Source organism: Centrocercus urophasianus, unplaced genomic scaffold (genome assembly GCF_019232065.1).
Source record: "Centrocercus urophasianus isolate 14NV4802_14NV808 unplaced genomic scaffold, USGS_Curo_1.0 seq_15, whole genome shotgun sequence".
Classification (NCBI taxonomy): Eukaryota; Metazoa; Chordata; class Aves; order Galliformes; family Phasianidae; genus Centrocercus; species Centrocercus urophasianus.
In genome coordinates this window covers 34,711,851-34,728,178 of record NW_024884697.1, presented here as the reverse complement: position 1 = coordinate 34,728,178, position 16,328 = coordinate 34,711,851, and the positions used below count along the sequence as shown (strand labels likewise).

Below are 16,328 nucleotides of genomic sequence, written 5' to 3'. Positions count from 1 at the left end.
TTCTGTCAGAACTTGCTAACACAGAGTTCATTAAGTCAGGCATTACCTGCATCCATCTGGTACAAGGTAGGCAGCTTAGGTGTCGGTATGATTTAAGCACCCCACAAGTAATCTACTAACTGATAATTGTCCTGGCTATAATTAAATAACAACTTCCATATTCACCTTTTCATATCTACTGATACTGATACGATGTAGACTCACTCATGCACACCATGTCAAGGTTGAATGTGGCATAAGAAGGAAAGGCAAATTATGCATGAAATGCAAGGGACTATGTTCAAAGAATGAGGGAATGCAGAAGGCACAGAGTGATGTAGAATGGCTTTATATTCACATCTAACAACCTGGAATTAACAAAGGTGCTTCCACTCTTGTTTCCAGATAAACAACATACTTCCTGCAGTGGAAGTATGATCAGGATTGTCACAGACAATACGTGTATGGAACTATCACTACCTCTATGCATGAATCGTCAGAGGTTTTATTATTATTACTCCTGTTGTTTTGCAATTACTTAGCCACATTGAACATTTGTCAGTAGTGTTTCTTCATAATCCTCACAGACCTTACAGTACCGATACGTAGTCTTCCTGATCTCTGCATTGGTATACACGTAAACTGTATTGTTCAGTCACAAGAGACACTCAGTTCTGTTACAAATATATGGGCAAAACACTGTCATCACCACCAAATACAGATTCTCTTACAAGGAAAATGGACAATGTTGCAAATACTTTTTTTCTGGATTCTGACAGTTGGAAAGGGATTACATATAATAAATATATGTCAGACTTAAAGAAATCAGGAACACCATTCTTAACACCAATCTTAAAGAAACAAACTCATTGCTAGGCAAGCTTTTACTGGTATACTTGTACACAACATTGTGTTGAGGAATTGCTGGTTATATGCTGCCACACTCCATAGAGAATTTACGAATTAGCATTGCCTTGTTTTGTCTGCACTTAACAATTAGACAAAGCTACACAATGACACAAGCCACAGGCCAAGCTCAGAAGAGCAAATTGATGAGTTTTAAAAGTTAGCTATGTCATGTGATGTCACTAGAACAGCTACAGAATAAGCAGCTGACAACAAATCACAGTGGGACATATATCAAATCCCTAAATATCTGTTCATTTTGCTTAATGCATCACATACAGTGTTTAGATCACTGCGGAGGTCCTGGACGACATTTTCTATACTCCTGGTATCCTTCAGAATCTCAATGCTTTGTGTATATGGATTGAAATACACAGAGAAGGGACGATTGATCGATTTAGCAAAGTCCCTGAAAGAAAAAAGAAAATTAACACCTCTTTTTTGTCTACCACTGAAAAAGAGAAATTAGATTTTACAGTCAAGGGAAATAGTTTACCTCATCTTTTCTTTGGCTTCTTCAAAACTTTCTGAAACAAAGTAAGCTTCCTGAAAAGTGGTGATCAGGCATTCTTGCAAACAGGTTGTCTTCGGATCGAATGTTTTCACCTTGGCCTTGTCAGAAAGAGCGTGCTGCAAAATAAACCACTGGCTCTGTTAAACAGTATTTTGATACTGCTTTGTATCTATAAAACAGTTTCCATATTCAACTTTTGTATCACTGTGCTGTATTTTTTCAGTCATTTGGTAGCCTCTCTTGTTTTACATAGAGCAATCTCACAGTGTGAACAGAAAAAATAATTTGTTACTTAGAAAATACTCTTTTTATGAGTCATTTTTTCACCCAACTAATAAAATACTAAAGAGCAGATTAGAAATCTATCTGCTCTGCAGGCACAAATCTTCAGATGGAAATGAGAAAGTCATAAAAAAAAACACTGCTGGAAAATTATCTACAGCTATAAACATGCATGTCCACAAATGTCAATTAACAGGCAGAACTGATCATCAACTTGGTAGGTGAACTGAGTCTGACCAAATCACTCACATAATTTCTGCATTACATTTTCAGAGCAAATTCATATATTACTTTCCTGACAGTGAGCTTAAGAGTGAAACTATAGACCCAAAAATCCATTAAATACTACTTGTGTACTGTGTGCTGATGCATTGCCCTTCCGCTACATACATGAGTTACAATCAGCATTTTAGTACTGTAAGGGAAAAAGAGCCAAAAACACAAGCAGAGATAGGTACAGAGCAGACATCAGACAGATGAGACATCAAATTATGCTGCTCAAAGAAGAGGTTACAGATTAGCCATTAGCCTCTCTCTTTACCCTACTGGCAAAAGTCACTGGAAAGATTTCAAAAACAGAGGTTTCAAAACTGAAAATCTGGTACTGAGACATTTCACACAAAAAAAAAATATTTCTACCTCTTCTTTCCCCTTGGATATTTGTGGTTAGTTTTTGGGCCTACTTTAACTCTTAGAGCACATGTATCTTCATCGTCAGTACCCTGTACAGAAACACAATGTTTCTGAGTAAGAAAAGCACATGTAGGTCAACTTTCATTAGTCCCCTAGTATCTATCCACAGGGAAAACACACACGAAAAGCACTGAGAAATGACATGGAGGGAGCAGATCCCTGAAGCATGAAGGAGTCTCTTATTTCTTTATTATATTTCTGCATAGACATTCCTTACAGCAGAATAAGGTATTAACCATACTGTTTACTTGAGTTCTTGCTTATGCACATTCCTATATCCCTGTGAAAGGCTCTGAAAATATCACAGTACTTAGTTCTCCTCCTTAGTTCAACCTGCTGTTGCCAAATAACAGGACATAAAATTGGAACAAGAACCTCTTCCTCCTACCTTCTCTCTCTCCAAAAATAAATACATGAAAAATTAATGCACGGTATCTTAAAATGGCTGGAATTCACTTTCTTTAGAACATGCATCATTTCCTTCTCACAAAGTTTGCTGTTTCTAGTCAGTCATCGGTTACACAGGTATGAAAACAAAAATCTAAAATGGACTATCTTGACCAGAACCTTCTTCTAAACGGATTGCAGGAACAGCCTCACCTTATTAGCCTGTTTAAATCCCTACTGTCTCTGTCTTCAGGCAGAGCCATGCTGTGGTTGAGTGCCTGTAAGTTTAAGCATCTACCTCCTTCCACTGAATGGAATTTGTCTTTACTGGGAATTATAATGGCCTTCCTGAGTTCAACCTAGACAACAATATCTCCTTTCAAGGTGCCTCTTTACCTTCAGGTGCGACCTGATGCCTCAAATATGTAAAGGACAAAGTTTTAAAACTCTGAATGGGTTGAGCAAAGCCCTGTGCAAAAAATTAAGAGTGCTACTGGCCAAGCTTTCTTAGGAACTGAACTAGTAGGTGACCACTTCTGGTACACGGGTTCTTTCCTGTACCATGACGGCTTCAACAAAAAGGGTGACAGTGTTCTGGTTAGGTTGTGGTTGGACTTGATGGTCTTAAAGGTCCTTTCCAACCTGAGCTATTCTATGATTCTATGACTATCTTCTCCTCACTAATGATATCTGCTGAGGCATATACACTCCTTGGACAGAAACAGAGGATCAAAGCTGTCAAAGGTGAGAAAAGATTCAGCAACATCACTGACAGCTGCTCTAGACACTGAACTCCTAATTATATAAAGGAGGAGAGTTTAAATGGAAGTAAATGCTAATTCTTTATCAGAGTGCATGTCTTCTGAGAAAAAATAACCTGAGGTTGTTCTCCTCAGATCATCAATATGAAATAACTCCTACTTTGTAGATCCTAGCTTAGTGTGTACATGAACAGAGAAGCTGCTTCATAAAGAAACTGGGATGTGCAGACACCAGGAATCATGCAACTGGGAAAGAGAGTAAATTCAGACATGCCTTCTAAGTTAGCTGACATCTGATTAATTATTCTTCATAGCTGTTTGTGAATGAAGTGTCTAGATTCTGCTGAACTCCCAACTGACATCTCTTCTAAGATATGGCTTTCTTGCTCTTGGATCAGGTACTTACTGTCATGATGACCAGAGCAACGGGAAATGCCTCCAATATTCTGGACAGTGCTTTGAAACTCTGCAGCCTGGTGTCTGGAAAGTCTACTATTGACTTGATGTGCTGACACCAGCAATGCCAGCATTCGGTAACTGAGCAGAGGCTGCACACAAACCATCAAGCAGATCATAAAATGTCTAGCTTGAACCAGGATGGTCAGGACAATGCTGACTCCAAAGCTGAACTAGGCTTTTTTTGTTTTTTCAAAAACATTACAGTGCTCCGAAACATTGGTCCTTGGCACTGTCAACATTGTGAAGTACAGAATATCAACACTTAAGCTTGAATTTGAAAACTTTTAAGCTCAAACCTGTAGCTTTTTAACAATGCTGTTCACCTCTATTTTGTTTGGACATTCAGTTCTTCAGTGAATTTAAACATCTGAGTAGCTACTATGGATTTATCCTCAGAAATCTCTTACTTTATTTATTTCCATGGAGGTCACAGATAATGATGAGATGGGAAATAGCTTTCAGTCAGAAAGCATCTCACCACCTTGTAGATTCGTGACAACACTCTCTAAAGGCACACTCACACAAGTAGCAATGCTTACACTAATACAGTTGTTGGTGATTCTCCTTAGGCTTAAGCAATAGGAGTTTGGAGTGAAACTTGCAAACAGACTGCAACTATTTTCCAAGAAACACAGCGATATTAAACAATGGAACACCTCCAGAATTAGACAACTACTTTTCTAGGGAATAAGCATAGCACTATAGAAAATCCCCTAGCCCCACTGGACGAAAGACAAAAAAAAAAAAAAAAAAAAGAAAAATTCAGGTACATAACCACAGGCCTCTAGGGTCTAGAATGTTTGAGGTATCTGTACAGGAATGGAAACTATTACATAGTACCTCAGGTGGAGAGCTAGTTAAATATACTGGGGCATCTTAGATAGCACCAGGTGTTTTCATGGAGTAACCATCACTGACATGTGGTAAATGAGTTCTGTCTGTGCTTTCTCCTTTAAGTATTAAAAATGGACTATTAAAAACTTGGAGATTTTCTTTCTTTTTTTTTTTTTTTTTTTTTTTTTTGGTGAAAAAGAAATAAAAGGAAAAAGAGGAGAAAAGAAAAAAGCTTAAACTAGTGAGGGGTAAGGTTGAGTTGAGTTATAAATACTGCACTGTTTGAGGATTACAAGAGGGCAGAACAAGAATACTGGTGAGAAGTTGTCTGTGTGCCAGTACTGATTTTATCACCTTGTTATTCTGTGAGAGAATATAATTTTGGAAAACCTGTTTCTAAATACTATTCTGCATTATTCTGCTTGTGCTTTTCAGCATAGGACATTTCCAGATTTATGATATGATTTCATCAGAGGTTTTTGTTGTTGTTATCAGTATAATTTTATATAACGTTTAGACAAATTAGGAAGAGAGACTTTATTTTTAAAAAACACTGTAATGGCCATCTGGGATGGAAATCTCCATCCTCTTAGTCCTCTTCAGTAAACAGAACCAAACCTTGTACTTGAATTTCTCTGGTTATAAAAGCTCTGGTTATAAAAGCCTTCTCTTAACATAAGCTATCATTAAAAGAAAACATTACTGGATATTGTATTTGACTTAAAAATCTGTACAGAAAGATTTGAAGGCCATCTCTCTGGTAAATACAGAAGCATACAATAGGGATATATGACTTGATGTACAGCCAACTGAAGTTGATAGGATCATTCTTTTAATCAAAGAGTTCACGAGACCATCATATAATGTAAATGGATTAAAATTTCCAAAGACATTTTGACTGCCTTTTAGAAATAGCTTCAATAAATGAGATGTATGTTATTTCTGCCTTATCTTTAAGTCCCAAGCATATAGTGTATAAAAGCACTAGGGAGTGTTAACTTGACTATTAGGCAGAGTATTTGTAACTACTTACTGATTATTCCTCCCCACCTAGGCTTCATTTTTAATCTTTTCTTTCACCTTATTTTGTTGTGCTTTTCAAAATTTCTGCTTGATGCTTCTTCAGCATGCACTTCATCATGAGATGCATTTTCCAATACCTGAAATTTGAAGTCTAAGTACTGAGTAGGGGAAAAAAAAAATGAAGGAAATCCTATATTGACAGGATTTCTCTAGCTTTTAGTTCTTTTTTCCTAAAGCTATTGACCAGATTGCAGAGTGGAACAGTGTAACATAGAAGTCGGGATGACTGAACAAATATTTCACTCATCTGAAAGTCCCAAATATGATTGGCGATAGAAATTACTAGATACCATTTGTAAAGCTGCCTATCAATTTGTTTCCTGCAAAATACTGCAGTATTGAAAAAATAACTATAGGGAGGGCATCTAGAGAGGGGTTTTTCTTCTTGCTGACAGAAGCATATTAATATCAAGTACCCGTAAAGTCAAGGGAGCAAAATTCAACTCCACAGCAAGATATACATTCAAGTGACAAGGATAAATAAACATTTTAGCTTCTTCACAGAGGGGACTTTGGGTCCACAAGCACTGTTGTCTGAAGAATGGCAGAAGTTATTTCTAAAAGGTCTTCTTCACTCTGACTTCAATGAAAATGGCCCTGCTAGGCAGGGGGGTTGGAACTACATGATCCTTGAGGTCCCTTCCAACCCGGGTGATTCTGTGATTCTGTGAAAAGTATGGGGGTCTGGCCTTGTGGCCAAGCAAACTCCAAAGGATTCGTTCCCATCCAGCATAGAAACAACCTGTATTGTTCACATTATTTTCAGAGCAATTGCTGACATCCATTAGCATTTCAGCTGTAACTAGGATCTCAACCACAGACTGTTACATCAGCGTTATTTTCCAGATCCATCATTACTCAGAGGGCAATGAGGCACTGACACAGGCTGCCCAGAGAAGCTGTGGTGCCCCATCCCTGGAGGCATTCAAGGCCAGGTTAGACAGAGCCGTGGACAACCTGAGCTGCTGGGTGGCAACCAGCCCACAGCAGAGTGTTGGAGCTGGGTGGGCTATAATGTCCCTTCCAACCTAAACCATTCTACGATCTTCAGATCAAGGAAGAAATTTTTCCTCCCAGTGGGTGCTTGGAGATAAGGGCAGAGGTACGGGAAGTTGCTTTCTGGTCAAAAGTCAGAGACCAGTAATGGCTTGATGCGAGGCTCTGCAACAGAGCTGTGAGGTGCCCAGAAATTCTTTTTCCTAAGGGCCTGGCTGATATATCTCATTGACAAGAAGCATATTCAGTACCAGGTTTCTGTTCTAGAAAGAACTCCTCCCTTTGTCAGATTAGCAGAAAACTTGTTTTGCCTTGTTTTTTCCCTTCCCCTCTTACTTTCACTTCTGCTTTAGAGCACAGTTTCACAAAAATTGGATGTTTTTCACCTTATCAGTCCCTTTATGGACTCTGTGGGCATCTGTGGTACAGTGGTGTTCTGTGCCTGCAGCACACAAGTGCTCAGTCTCTCAATAACTGAAATGTTTCAGTCTAACTGTGTGCAGTGCGTTCAAGATATGGATAAAACTTAACAGCTTATGATACACAAGAGGTCAAACCAGATGATCTAATAGTCCCTTCTGGCTTAAGATCTATGAAATATAAATGTAATGTAATGGAAAATTGTATAGTATTTTTGATATATGGCAAAATTATTATGATATATAGCCTAACCTTTAAAGCCAATCAGTACACTCCATTAACGTACGCCTTATTTAATTTTTGCTGTTGCTTTTCAAAAGGATTATTCTTTGCATTTACACTCTGAGATTATTGCTGAGTGAGGAACAGAGAACTGGGATCACAGTTAAGATTGCTGTGTGGTAACAGAATATGTACACTCCATAAGAATAATGTGTTTGTTTTTGACATTGATGGTACAAGATTTATTATGCTCTTCACTATTTATTTCTCTGCTTTTATGCCTTCAGATTTTGTAAATGATGTGACAGGTATTTTCAGGGTCATCACTTAAAGGCTGTAACTGTTAGTTTAACTAAAAACCCTGATTCTCTGCAGAAACCTGCGCACTTTGGAGATTACACTGAATGTTGTTGGGCAGGGAAAAAAACAAGTGGGATATTTTCATCTTTGTGTTTAATCATCTTTTGCACTGTGTACAACAGTTCCATACTGATACTGAATGCTCCTGTGGCTGAAGTAGGCACTGAACTGAGAACAACTATAATGAAATCAAATTAAAAATATATATGTACTGGAGAAAATAATTTTCTTTGACCTTTTTTCTATGTCTTTCTTTAATCCCCTTATACAGGCTTATTAATAAAAGAATAGTAATCTAACTACTGAGCTCCAGCATTAATATTCTCAATTACAGGCAAAACAGCAAAAAGAGACTGAGATACTTCTATTAAAATGTCAGGTACTTCACCGAAAATGGGTGGAAAGATGCTCAAATGCAAATAAACAGGAGATATATTGCAAAACAGTGTGTAAACACTATTCTTCATACGCTTTTTGAAACCAATTTTTTAAACAAAAGCCATCAAAAGTTCACCTGGGTCCCAGAATAAACATGGCATTCCCTCCTCTTCCTCCTCTTCCCTTCCTATGTACTAAAAGTGAGGTGTATTACATCTCAAAATATTAAACTTATGACAAAATACCTTTTGCTTGTTCTCTATGTCTAAAAATAGGTAGTAACTGATCTACTGCAGTTACTCACCATGAAAGGTCAAAGACTTTTGTCTTTATAAGTCTCTGTGTATTGCAACACAGGCATATACTACAAGTCTAGTATGAGCTTACATGCATTCCTTAATTATAAAAACAAATAATCTACTGAATCAAGACCTTAATAAATGTTCTTTTAATATCAATAACAAATCCACTGAAATATTTTGCATTAGTTTTAAAAGAACTGTGTCTCATTTCAAAACAGTTTTTTCACCTACAAAAAAACATATGCTTCTCTTCTAAGTAAAGTTTTCAGAACCCAGTATACCTTAACTGAGCCTCCATTTACCCACAATTCAAGAGTCTCACAGGCTAGTTATTTCTTAAATTTCAAACAGAAATAAGTTTTGTAGCTTACTGTTACTTTGGTACTTCAGTCCTTACGAATCCATTTCATGCTTCAGGTGCCAGCTAGTATGTCAAATGAATTTTTCAGCTCAGTATCACATTTAAAAGGAAGCTTTTCATCTTGATAAGTTTAACTGTTATTTTCAAATCAAAATATTTGCATCCAATTATAATTGTATTATGATTAAAAGAAACTTGATTCTGCTTTAAGAGCATATCAATCAACGTACCTTTAGTTCTCCAATAGAAGACAGAAGTCCTGCCCCATAAGCACGCAGCTGTCCTTCTTGCTTGCAAAGACCAAATTCAATCGTAAAAAAATAGCACTGCAAAATACACAGATATACAGATATATACAGTGTGGATTAAAAAAAAAAAAAAAAAGCATTTCAGCCATGACAATTGGCGCCATATTCACTTAATTGCCCCACTTTTTCAGAATTTCATGTCTTTAATATAAAATCAGATACAGTAATTTAAATGTCATTTTCTGCAGTAACAGAGCTTTAGGCAAAAATCTGATTGTTTTTTTTCTGGGCACTCAGACAGTTCACAGGAATGGCCAGTTAGGAATAGACAGGTAAGAGCAGCCAGGTTGGATGGGGCCCTGGGCAGCCCGGTCTACTATTAGCTATGGAGGTTGGTGGGCCTGCCTGCAGCAAGGGGGTTGGAGCTTCATGATCTTTGAGGTCCCTTCCAACCCAAGCCATTCTATGATTCCATGGTCCTATGATGATTTAGCTATGAAAGGCAGAGACAATTGTGCGGACACTTTCAGAAATAAGAGAACCACTTTAAAAGAAAATCCTCCAAGGTATTTGGTCTGCCTGTCTAAGAACCTCTGAAGATCTCCAAAATCTAGTTCAGAGCACTCAAGATTGGCACGTATCTAAGTGCTGTCCTGTGTTAGAATGAACTTCTTGAGACTATGTCATATTTCTCACTAAATTCTACTTCATTATAAATGAAGAACTAATATGCCACTTGGCATCTTCAATGACAGAAAGAAAATTACAGTCAGTAATAAGTAAGTACAGCAAATACATAATAAGTAATAAGTACAGTACAGCAAATTTAGTTGGCTCATCCATTACAACTGTTCTCTAGGTCTACTTTCAACCTGTGTCACCAGTAGGCAGCTGACATATCTGAGCTGGTGAGAACTGTGAAAGACATTAGTTAAATCAACATTAACAGTAATGCATCTAATTTGCTGTATTCAAAGTGAAACGTTAGGCAGACTGTAAGAAGTACAGATAGTTCAGTATCCAATAAGACCAGAAGACAACAATCACATCTGCTCCTATGGTACTGAGCTTTCGTTTGGCGTTATTATAATGCAGCAAGATTGTTTTTGATGCCAGATCAAACAGATGAGATTGTTAGTAATTATTCCTACATATAAGGGTTTTAGGAAACTGTAAATCAACTTCTACAAAAATTCTGCATGCAGATATATACACATACATACCATTTGTGTGCACATGTGAAAACATTTATTACATTATCTGACAATTTCAGTATCTGTGCATAGAATACAGCTCCACTGAAACCAAGAGCTTTACACAGTTTTGCATGAAATATGAATTTACTCTGCAGTTTCAATTAACTATGTAACAGGCGAAGCTTATATTTCTTTTTAGGATGGGCTTTAACTCAGCATTTGATACTAAATCTTAACATTTTCTGCATATCTTAAAGACAAATCCTAAGCAGATGATTTTTGTTTTTTTGCCACTTCCTACTTTTCTTACAAACCTCTCTCCTCTAGACTCTCTCCATCCTAAATGCAAAAGAGCAGTAATTAGCAGCTCTTTTAAATTCAATAAATGCTTAGAAATTGCGATATGATTCATTTCTCTGCCTCTTATAAAAGTTCCTGTAGAGCCAGCATAGCACTGTGGAGAAAAATATGATAAAAAAGAATAAAAACATGAGCCCTGTGTCTGATCTAAACCTGCAAAGTCATCTATGAAGAAGGAAAGGTTGTAGTGACTTAAGATGCCTTAGGTTAGGTTCCAGTACAGCAGTCAAAGCACAGATATTCATTCACAAGAGGAGTTGAAAGCACAACACTGTCAAACAAGAAACCAAAGTTCCACTTCTGACTTTGCTATTGACTTGCATAAGCCATGCTGGCATCTAATTGTTCACTAAGTACAATTAGCTGATGCCAAAACAAATGGTTTTCAAAAAAGACATCTGAGGAACAAACAACCAGATACACAAAACGACATAGGCATCACTGAGTGAAACTGCCACCTTGAAAAATATTAACTGAGTTTTTGCCAAAAAAACTTTCGGGGGGCTGCAGACCTGGTTCTGTACATGCTGTCACTGTCAGCAATGAACTGTTCAGCTTCACACTTAAACCCCACGAGCATGTTTGAATTAGCCCCCTCAGCTCTCTTAAAAGAACCAGTGTGGTGAGCACAAACATCATGACAGATATACAGCAGGACTGGGATGCTCATAAAGCACAGTGATCACAGTCATTTTCAGTCTGAAAGCAAACAACAGCTAAAAAGGGGGAGTCTGGTGTTTGTCTATTACAGATCTGTCAGAGTGGCTATAACTTTGTCCTCACTTGGGAGGACTGATGATAAAACACCTACCTTGCACTAACTTGTGGTATTAAGCTGTAGTATTTTAAAAAGCCCTTTAAATGAAAAGCTTATTTTTTAATAAGTTTGCCATACACAACAGCTACAATTACTGTATTTTAAGAGAGAACTACTTAGCTAAGAAAATGAGATAGCTCACCCAATGCTGCCATCTTCAGCTTATTGCTCAGTAATACACAATTCCCTCACCCTCCCACTCACACACACCCCTAAAAAAGATTTGGTGCATTGCAAGGCTCAGCAGGCTTTAGAAAGCCTTGCTCACAAGCCTAAAAACATAGAAGCATATTGAGAAGGAGATTAAATATTAACTACATATAGGTACCTATTATAGACCAGATGCACAAACACTTAGCACGTGCCTCTCTTTGTGTGGTAAACTTCAGTAACTGTGGTTACTATTATACCCGTATATAACATATAGAAGATAACTGCTTCTGCAGTTGAAGTGACTTAATGAAGAAACGGCTGTTTAGATTAATAAAATTTTAAAAGCTTTCCCTGAAGGTAAATAGATGATAATTTCATCATCATTATGTGTAGGCTGGTGAATGTTAAGCACAAATTGGGGCGTGCAGGCTTTCACGTTCAGATTTAAATCTTTGACCTCTCTCTGGCATAGTCAAAATATTGAAATTACAGATATATGCCCACCCTGCAGCCCCAGACACTTGGCTCCACTACAAGTAACAGCAACATCCCATCTTTTCCCATTACTTCCACTTCATCTTTGGAGCGAATTATGGCTTTACTACATCTTACAGGTAGGCTCCTGGAGTTCTCTTGGGACCAGTACCAAGACATCTCAATTGTCCTCATGATCCCTTCAGACACCCCCTTCTTCTACTTATCTTCTCCACCCAAAGCCTCCAAAACTGCAAGTCTCCAAAACACCCCTGTGCCCACAACTCACTAGAAATACACTAGATGGCCATTAAGATGCTTCCAAATTATGCTAAATACGACAGATGATGTCAGCTTTTTTCCTCCGTAGTCTCTTTCAAGTACTAGTCTCTCCTTCATTAGAAAAAGATTACTTTTTTTATAGGAGAACAAAAACTTTCTGCTTCCATTCATGAGTCTTACTGTATACATTAATAGCAGCAGTGAGTACGTCATCACTCATTGCTTCACAGCAGCTATCTGCTAGCACAGAAATAGGTCTTCCTAAGCAGTGATATGACCTAGTTCACGCTGAGATCAACAGAAGCAACATTATTTGTGTCCACGGAAAGTGAATCAAATTGGAAAAAGGGATCAAGGAAGAAGGAAGTTTAACTTTTAAAGCAAGAAGACAGCAGCTTCCTGACAAAGTCATCATCCCATGCAGCAAGCTTCGAGATGACACAAAGCAGTAGATAAGACGTCTTATAAATTCTGGAGTTCTAGAAAAGCTTTCACTAAAATGCCTTTCTGTTTGTCAAATGAGCAAAAAAAAAAATGAAGAATCAAGGTGCCAAATGAAGGAGCAAAAATAACTCTTAAACCAAGAGATATCAACGTAATGATCCAGACTGTGCCAGAAACACAAAGCAGCATGGGATATTATTTTGTTTCTCTTATTTAACTGAAATATATGAATGATAACTATAGTCATGTTTATGAAACATTATCTACATGGGCTCAAAAATGAGTAAATAGTTTCTTGGAAGAAAAAGTGCTTTTAAGTGCTATTATATACTAATACAGTAGATACCTTCCTTCAGAATCCCTGAATCAGTGGTCACTGTCAACTAAAGCAATATACCAGAAAAATATCACCACTGTATGGCTTTAGACCTACACTGTTCTCCAGACATCTACAGTTGATTGGAAAGATATAGAATAGATCAAGGCTTGGCAAACTCCAGACTTGTTCTCTGGGGTAAACGCAGTGTCTATTCTTCACAAACCAGTCTGCGTTAAAAAATGGACTACCAAAAAGAAGTTCAATGACAGCCATACAGTTAATTTAAAAAAAAAAAAAAAAGTTATTCAATTATATTTCAAAATTTTCAAAGTTGGGAAAGAGGTCTTCTGGTTTTGAAGACTTTCAAAATCACTTCTCATATCATTTTGCATTTGAGAATTTGTCTCCTAGAACCTGTGCTAAGAGCTTGTGCAGGGTGTTGGGTGCTAATGTCAAAGACTCAGTACCACTCAGTACCTCAAGATCTGCTTCTTCCAGAAAAACACTACTCAAGCCATTCAATTTCATATAGCCTTCTTATGGTATAGCTGAGAGACAGATGTTTGTGTTCACTGGGCAATTTTCAGTAAGATGAATAATGAGATTTTGTCTGTTCCCTAAAACAGCTCTAAAAAGATGTTCTCAGAATGAGTCTTGAGAAGGCTGACTGCCAAGAGCTGATTAACTTGCACCCTGTCACAAGGGACGGAGTAACAGCATGACTGCAACCACACCGCATGGACAGGAGTACTCACCACTTCAAGAACTCCTGATGGGATGAGGATACCATCCCGTGCTGACACACAGTACCAGAAACAATGTACCAGTTGCAAAGGAGACAGTGCAATTACTACTGTGTGTAAATACTTGCAAGATCAGTGCTAAATATCCTTGAGGAAACATCTTCGCATTCTTTCAGTCGGACTTATGAATTCAAAGGATATTTAAATGGACTACACTGAATTTCAATGTATGTAACATGGTCAACAATTTGCAAGGATTCTTCCTTCTTCAGAACGTCTTTCATATTTTAGCTTTGAAATTACATGTCTAGAAATTAAATCTCTCATATAGTTGTAATAACCTTGTACGAAGAAAGTTATATACAACTAAAAGACTTCCAAAAACCTGTTAAAAATTAATCTTGAGAATTAGTGAAATAAAGTTGATGTCTCTTCCCCACACCCTTCTCATAAAAATTGCTCAAATAACACATAAATGGTAATTCAAAGAGTACGACTCTCATTTGTGCTTGCTTTCTTCATTCAGAGCTGGTGCAAATAAATTTGTGAATAGCTGCTTATTTTTCAATCTCAAATATATCAATAGTCACCAAAAACACAGCTAGCATTTCACATTTGACTGAATTATTCAAAACCCACAGTCTGTTGATTAGTATCAGGAATATCCCAGGACAAGAAACAGATATATGTAACCCAGGCAACTAGCCAGTAGAGTCCAATGCTGGCATCCAAACAGCAAGCAGTATCAGCTATTTGACAGCTATTCATGTGAGAACATTATTGCATAAAAAAAGCAGGGAGATTATTGAACAACGAATAAATCTCATGATGAGCTTGTGAATAGATCAAAAGCAGAAAAGAAGACAAATTCAGTGGATAAGTCTTTCTTTATAGATGATTCGCCCACCTCCAACGAAGGGAATGACCTTATTCACAGCCTACAGCATTTCTAAATAAGAAAATAGAGTTTAATTTTTCAGAGTTGCCTTCTTGAAGTTTTTTGTTTAGTCTGCCACTTTGAAATGTACTTAGGCTCACCAAAATGAGGCTTTCTTTGGAGATTTCCAAGTTTATATATTTTTAACAATACTCTCCTTTTTCCCCTCATCTGACTACTTTGCATTCAGACCTTTCAGTAAGGGTGAATGTTTGGAATAATCTTTTTCTAAACAGAAGTTTGAGTAGATGTGGTGCTGCTCATTAGAGCACTCTGTATTAGAAGCACACCAGCCTTCGCATTTCTGTTGACAGCCATCGCATACAGCATCACTTCATGCAAATTCCTCTAACAGTGGCTTGAAACGTTCAGAGGAAGCACGCGCTATAGGCAGCAATGAAGGTCTTTACCCTTTGTGAGCACTTTGAAACAACACGTTTCTTTTTACAGAAATTTCTGGAGAAAAATCCCATAATGGTAACCAAAATAAAATGATCATCCCGAGTTTCTTAAAAAACAGAAACTGTCACTCAACTAAGACAACACTACAGCAGCATCAGTAAGGAGGGAACTCTGTAAGGTACAACACTGGAGAGCTCATCTAAGACAAGAAAACATGTATGACTGCAAATGCAATCCATCTTCTACAGTAAGATCTGGAGGACTCTCCTACTAACACCCTTGTGTCTCTTGAGAGAATGTGTCCTGCTGTCTATTCTCACATGGAGGGATCCTTCTTGGCTGCTCTGAAAGGTGGGCAGAGGGTGAAACACTTCTGGAATCTTTCTGCTGCTGCTACTCCAGAAGTTAGCTCCCACAGAATTGGAGCCAGTGGCTCTCTCATTCCACGTGTGAATTGCTCCTAAATAATCTGCACTTAGGCTTGCTCTGCACTTCAATTTTTGTCCACTTCTCTTACACTATCTCAGATGAAAACCTTGTAGTGGTCACAGAGATGGGAGAAAAGTCATTCTCACAAAAGCACACTTACTTCAACTTGCTTAATACTGTCAGAAGAATTCCTAATTTATTTCAATGTATTAACCAATTGTGCTGGGGCTTAATATGCAGCTAAGGAGATGAAACCATCGAAACTATGAACTGTTGCCGAGATCATTGGTTAAACATAAAGCACTGATGCCCTAATGCTTTACCCTTCCCATTTCCCATTTCCTTTCATTTAACTCTTATCTTGAAGAACTTCTAAAACCTGGAGTTTTAAGGTTTGTTAATCTCATATGGAGTTATTAAGAACAAATGATGTGCAATAATGAACCATTTCCTTTCCAATTTATTTTACAATGTGTAACATGAATTCATGTTCAGTGCTCCCTACACTAGCTGAAGTGTGTATTTTCTCATTTCTTTTCAAGCTGTTGCTCCAAATTTCAGCTTTCCAGCCCTTTCACACAGTTAGC

At 37.6% G+C, this 16,328-nt stretch overlaps 1 protein-coding gene across 1 annotated transcript in view; it reads right to left on the bottom strand.

The window, feature by feature from the left end:
- Nucleotides 1-1,119: 1,119 nt before the first annotated feature.
- Nucleotides 1,120-16,328, bottom strand: part of TPH2 (tryptophan hydroxylase 2) — a 50,890-nt gene continuing 35,681 nt past the window's right edge. Inside the window, exons 9-11 of the mRNA XM_042816007.1 lie at nucleotides 9,168-9,263; nucleotides 1,382-1,515; nucleotides 1,120-1,294 (exon numbers count right to left, since the gene is read on the bottom strand). Coding sequence (XP_042671941.1) covers nucleotides 1,120-1,294; nucleotides 1,382-1,515; nucleotides 9,168-9,263 — 405 coding nt within the window. The remainder of the gene's footprint in view (nucleotides 1,295-1,381; nucleotides 1,516-9,167; nucleotides 9,264-16,328) is intronic.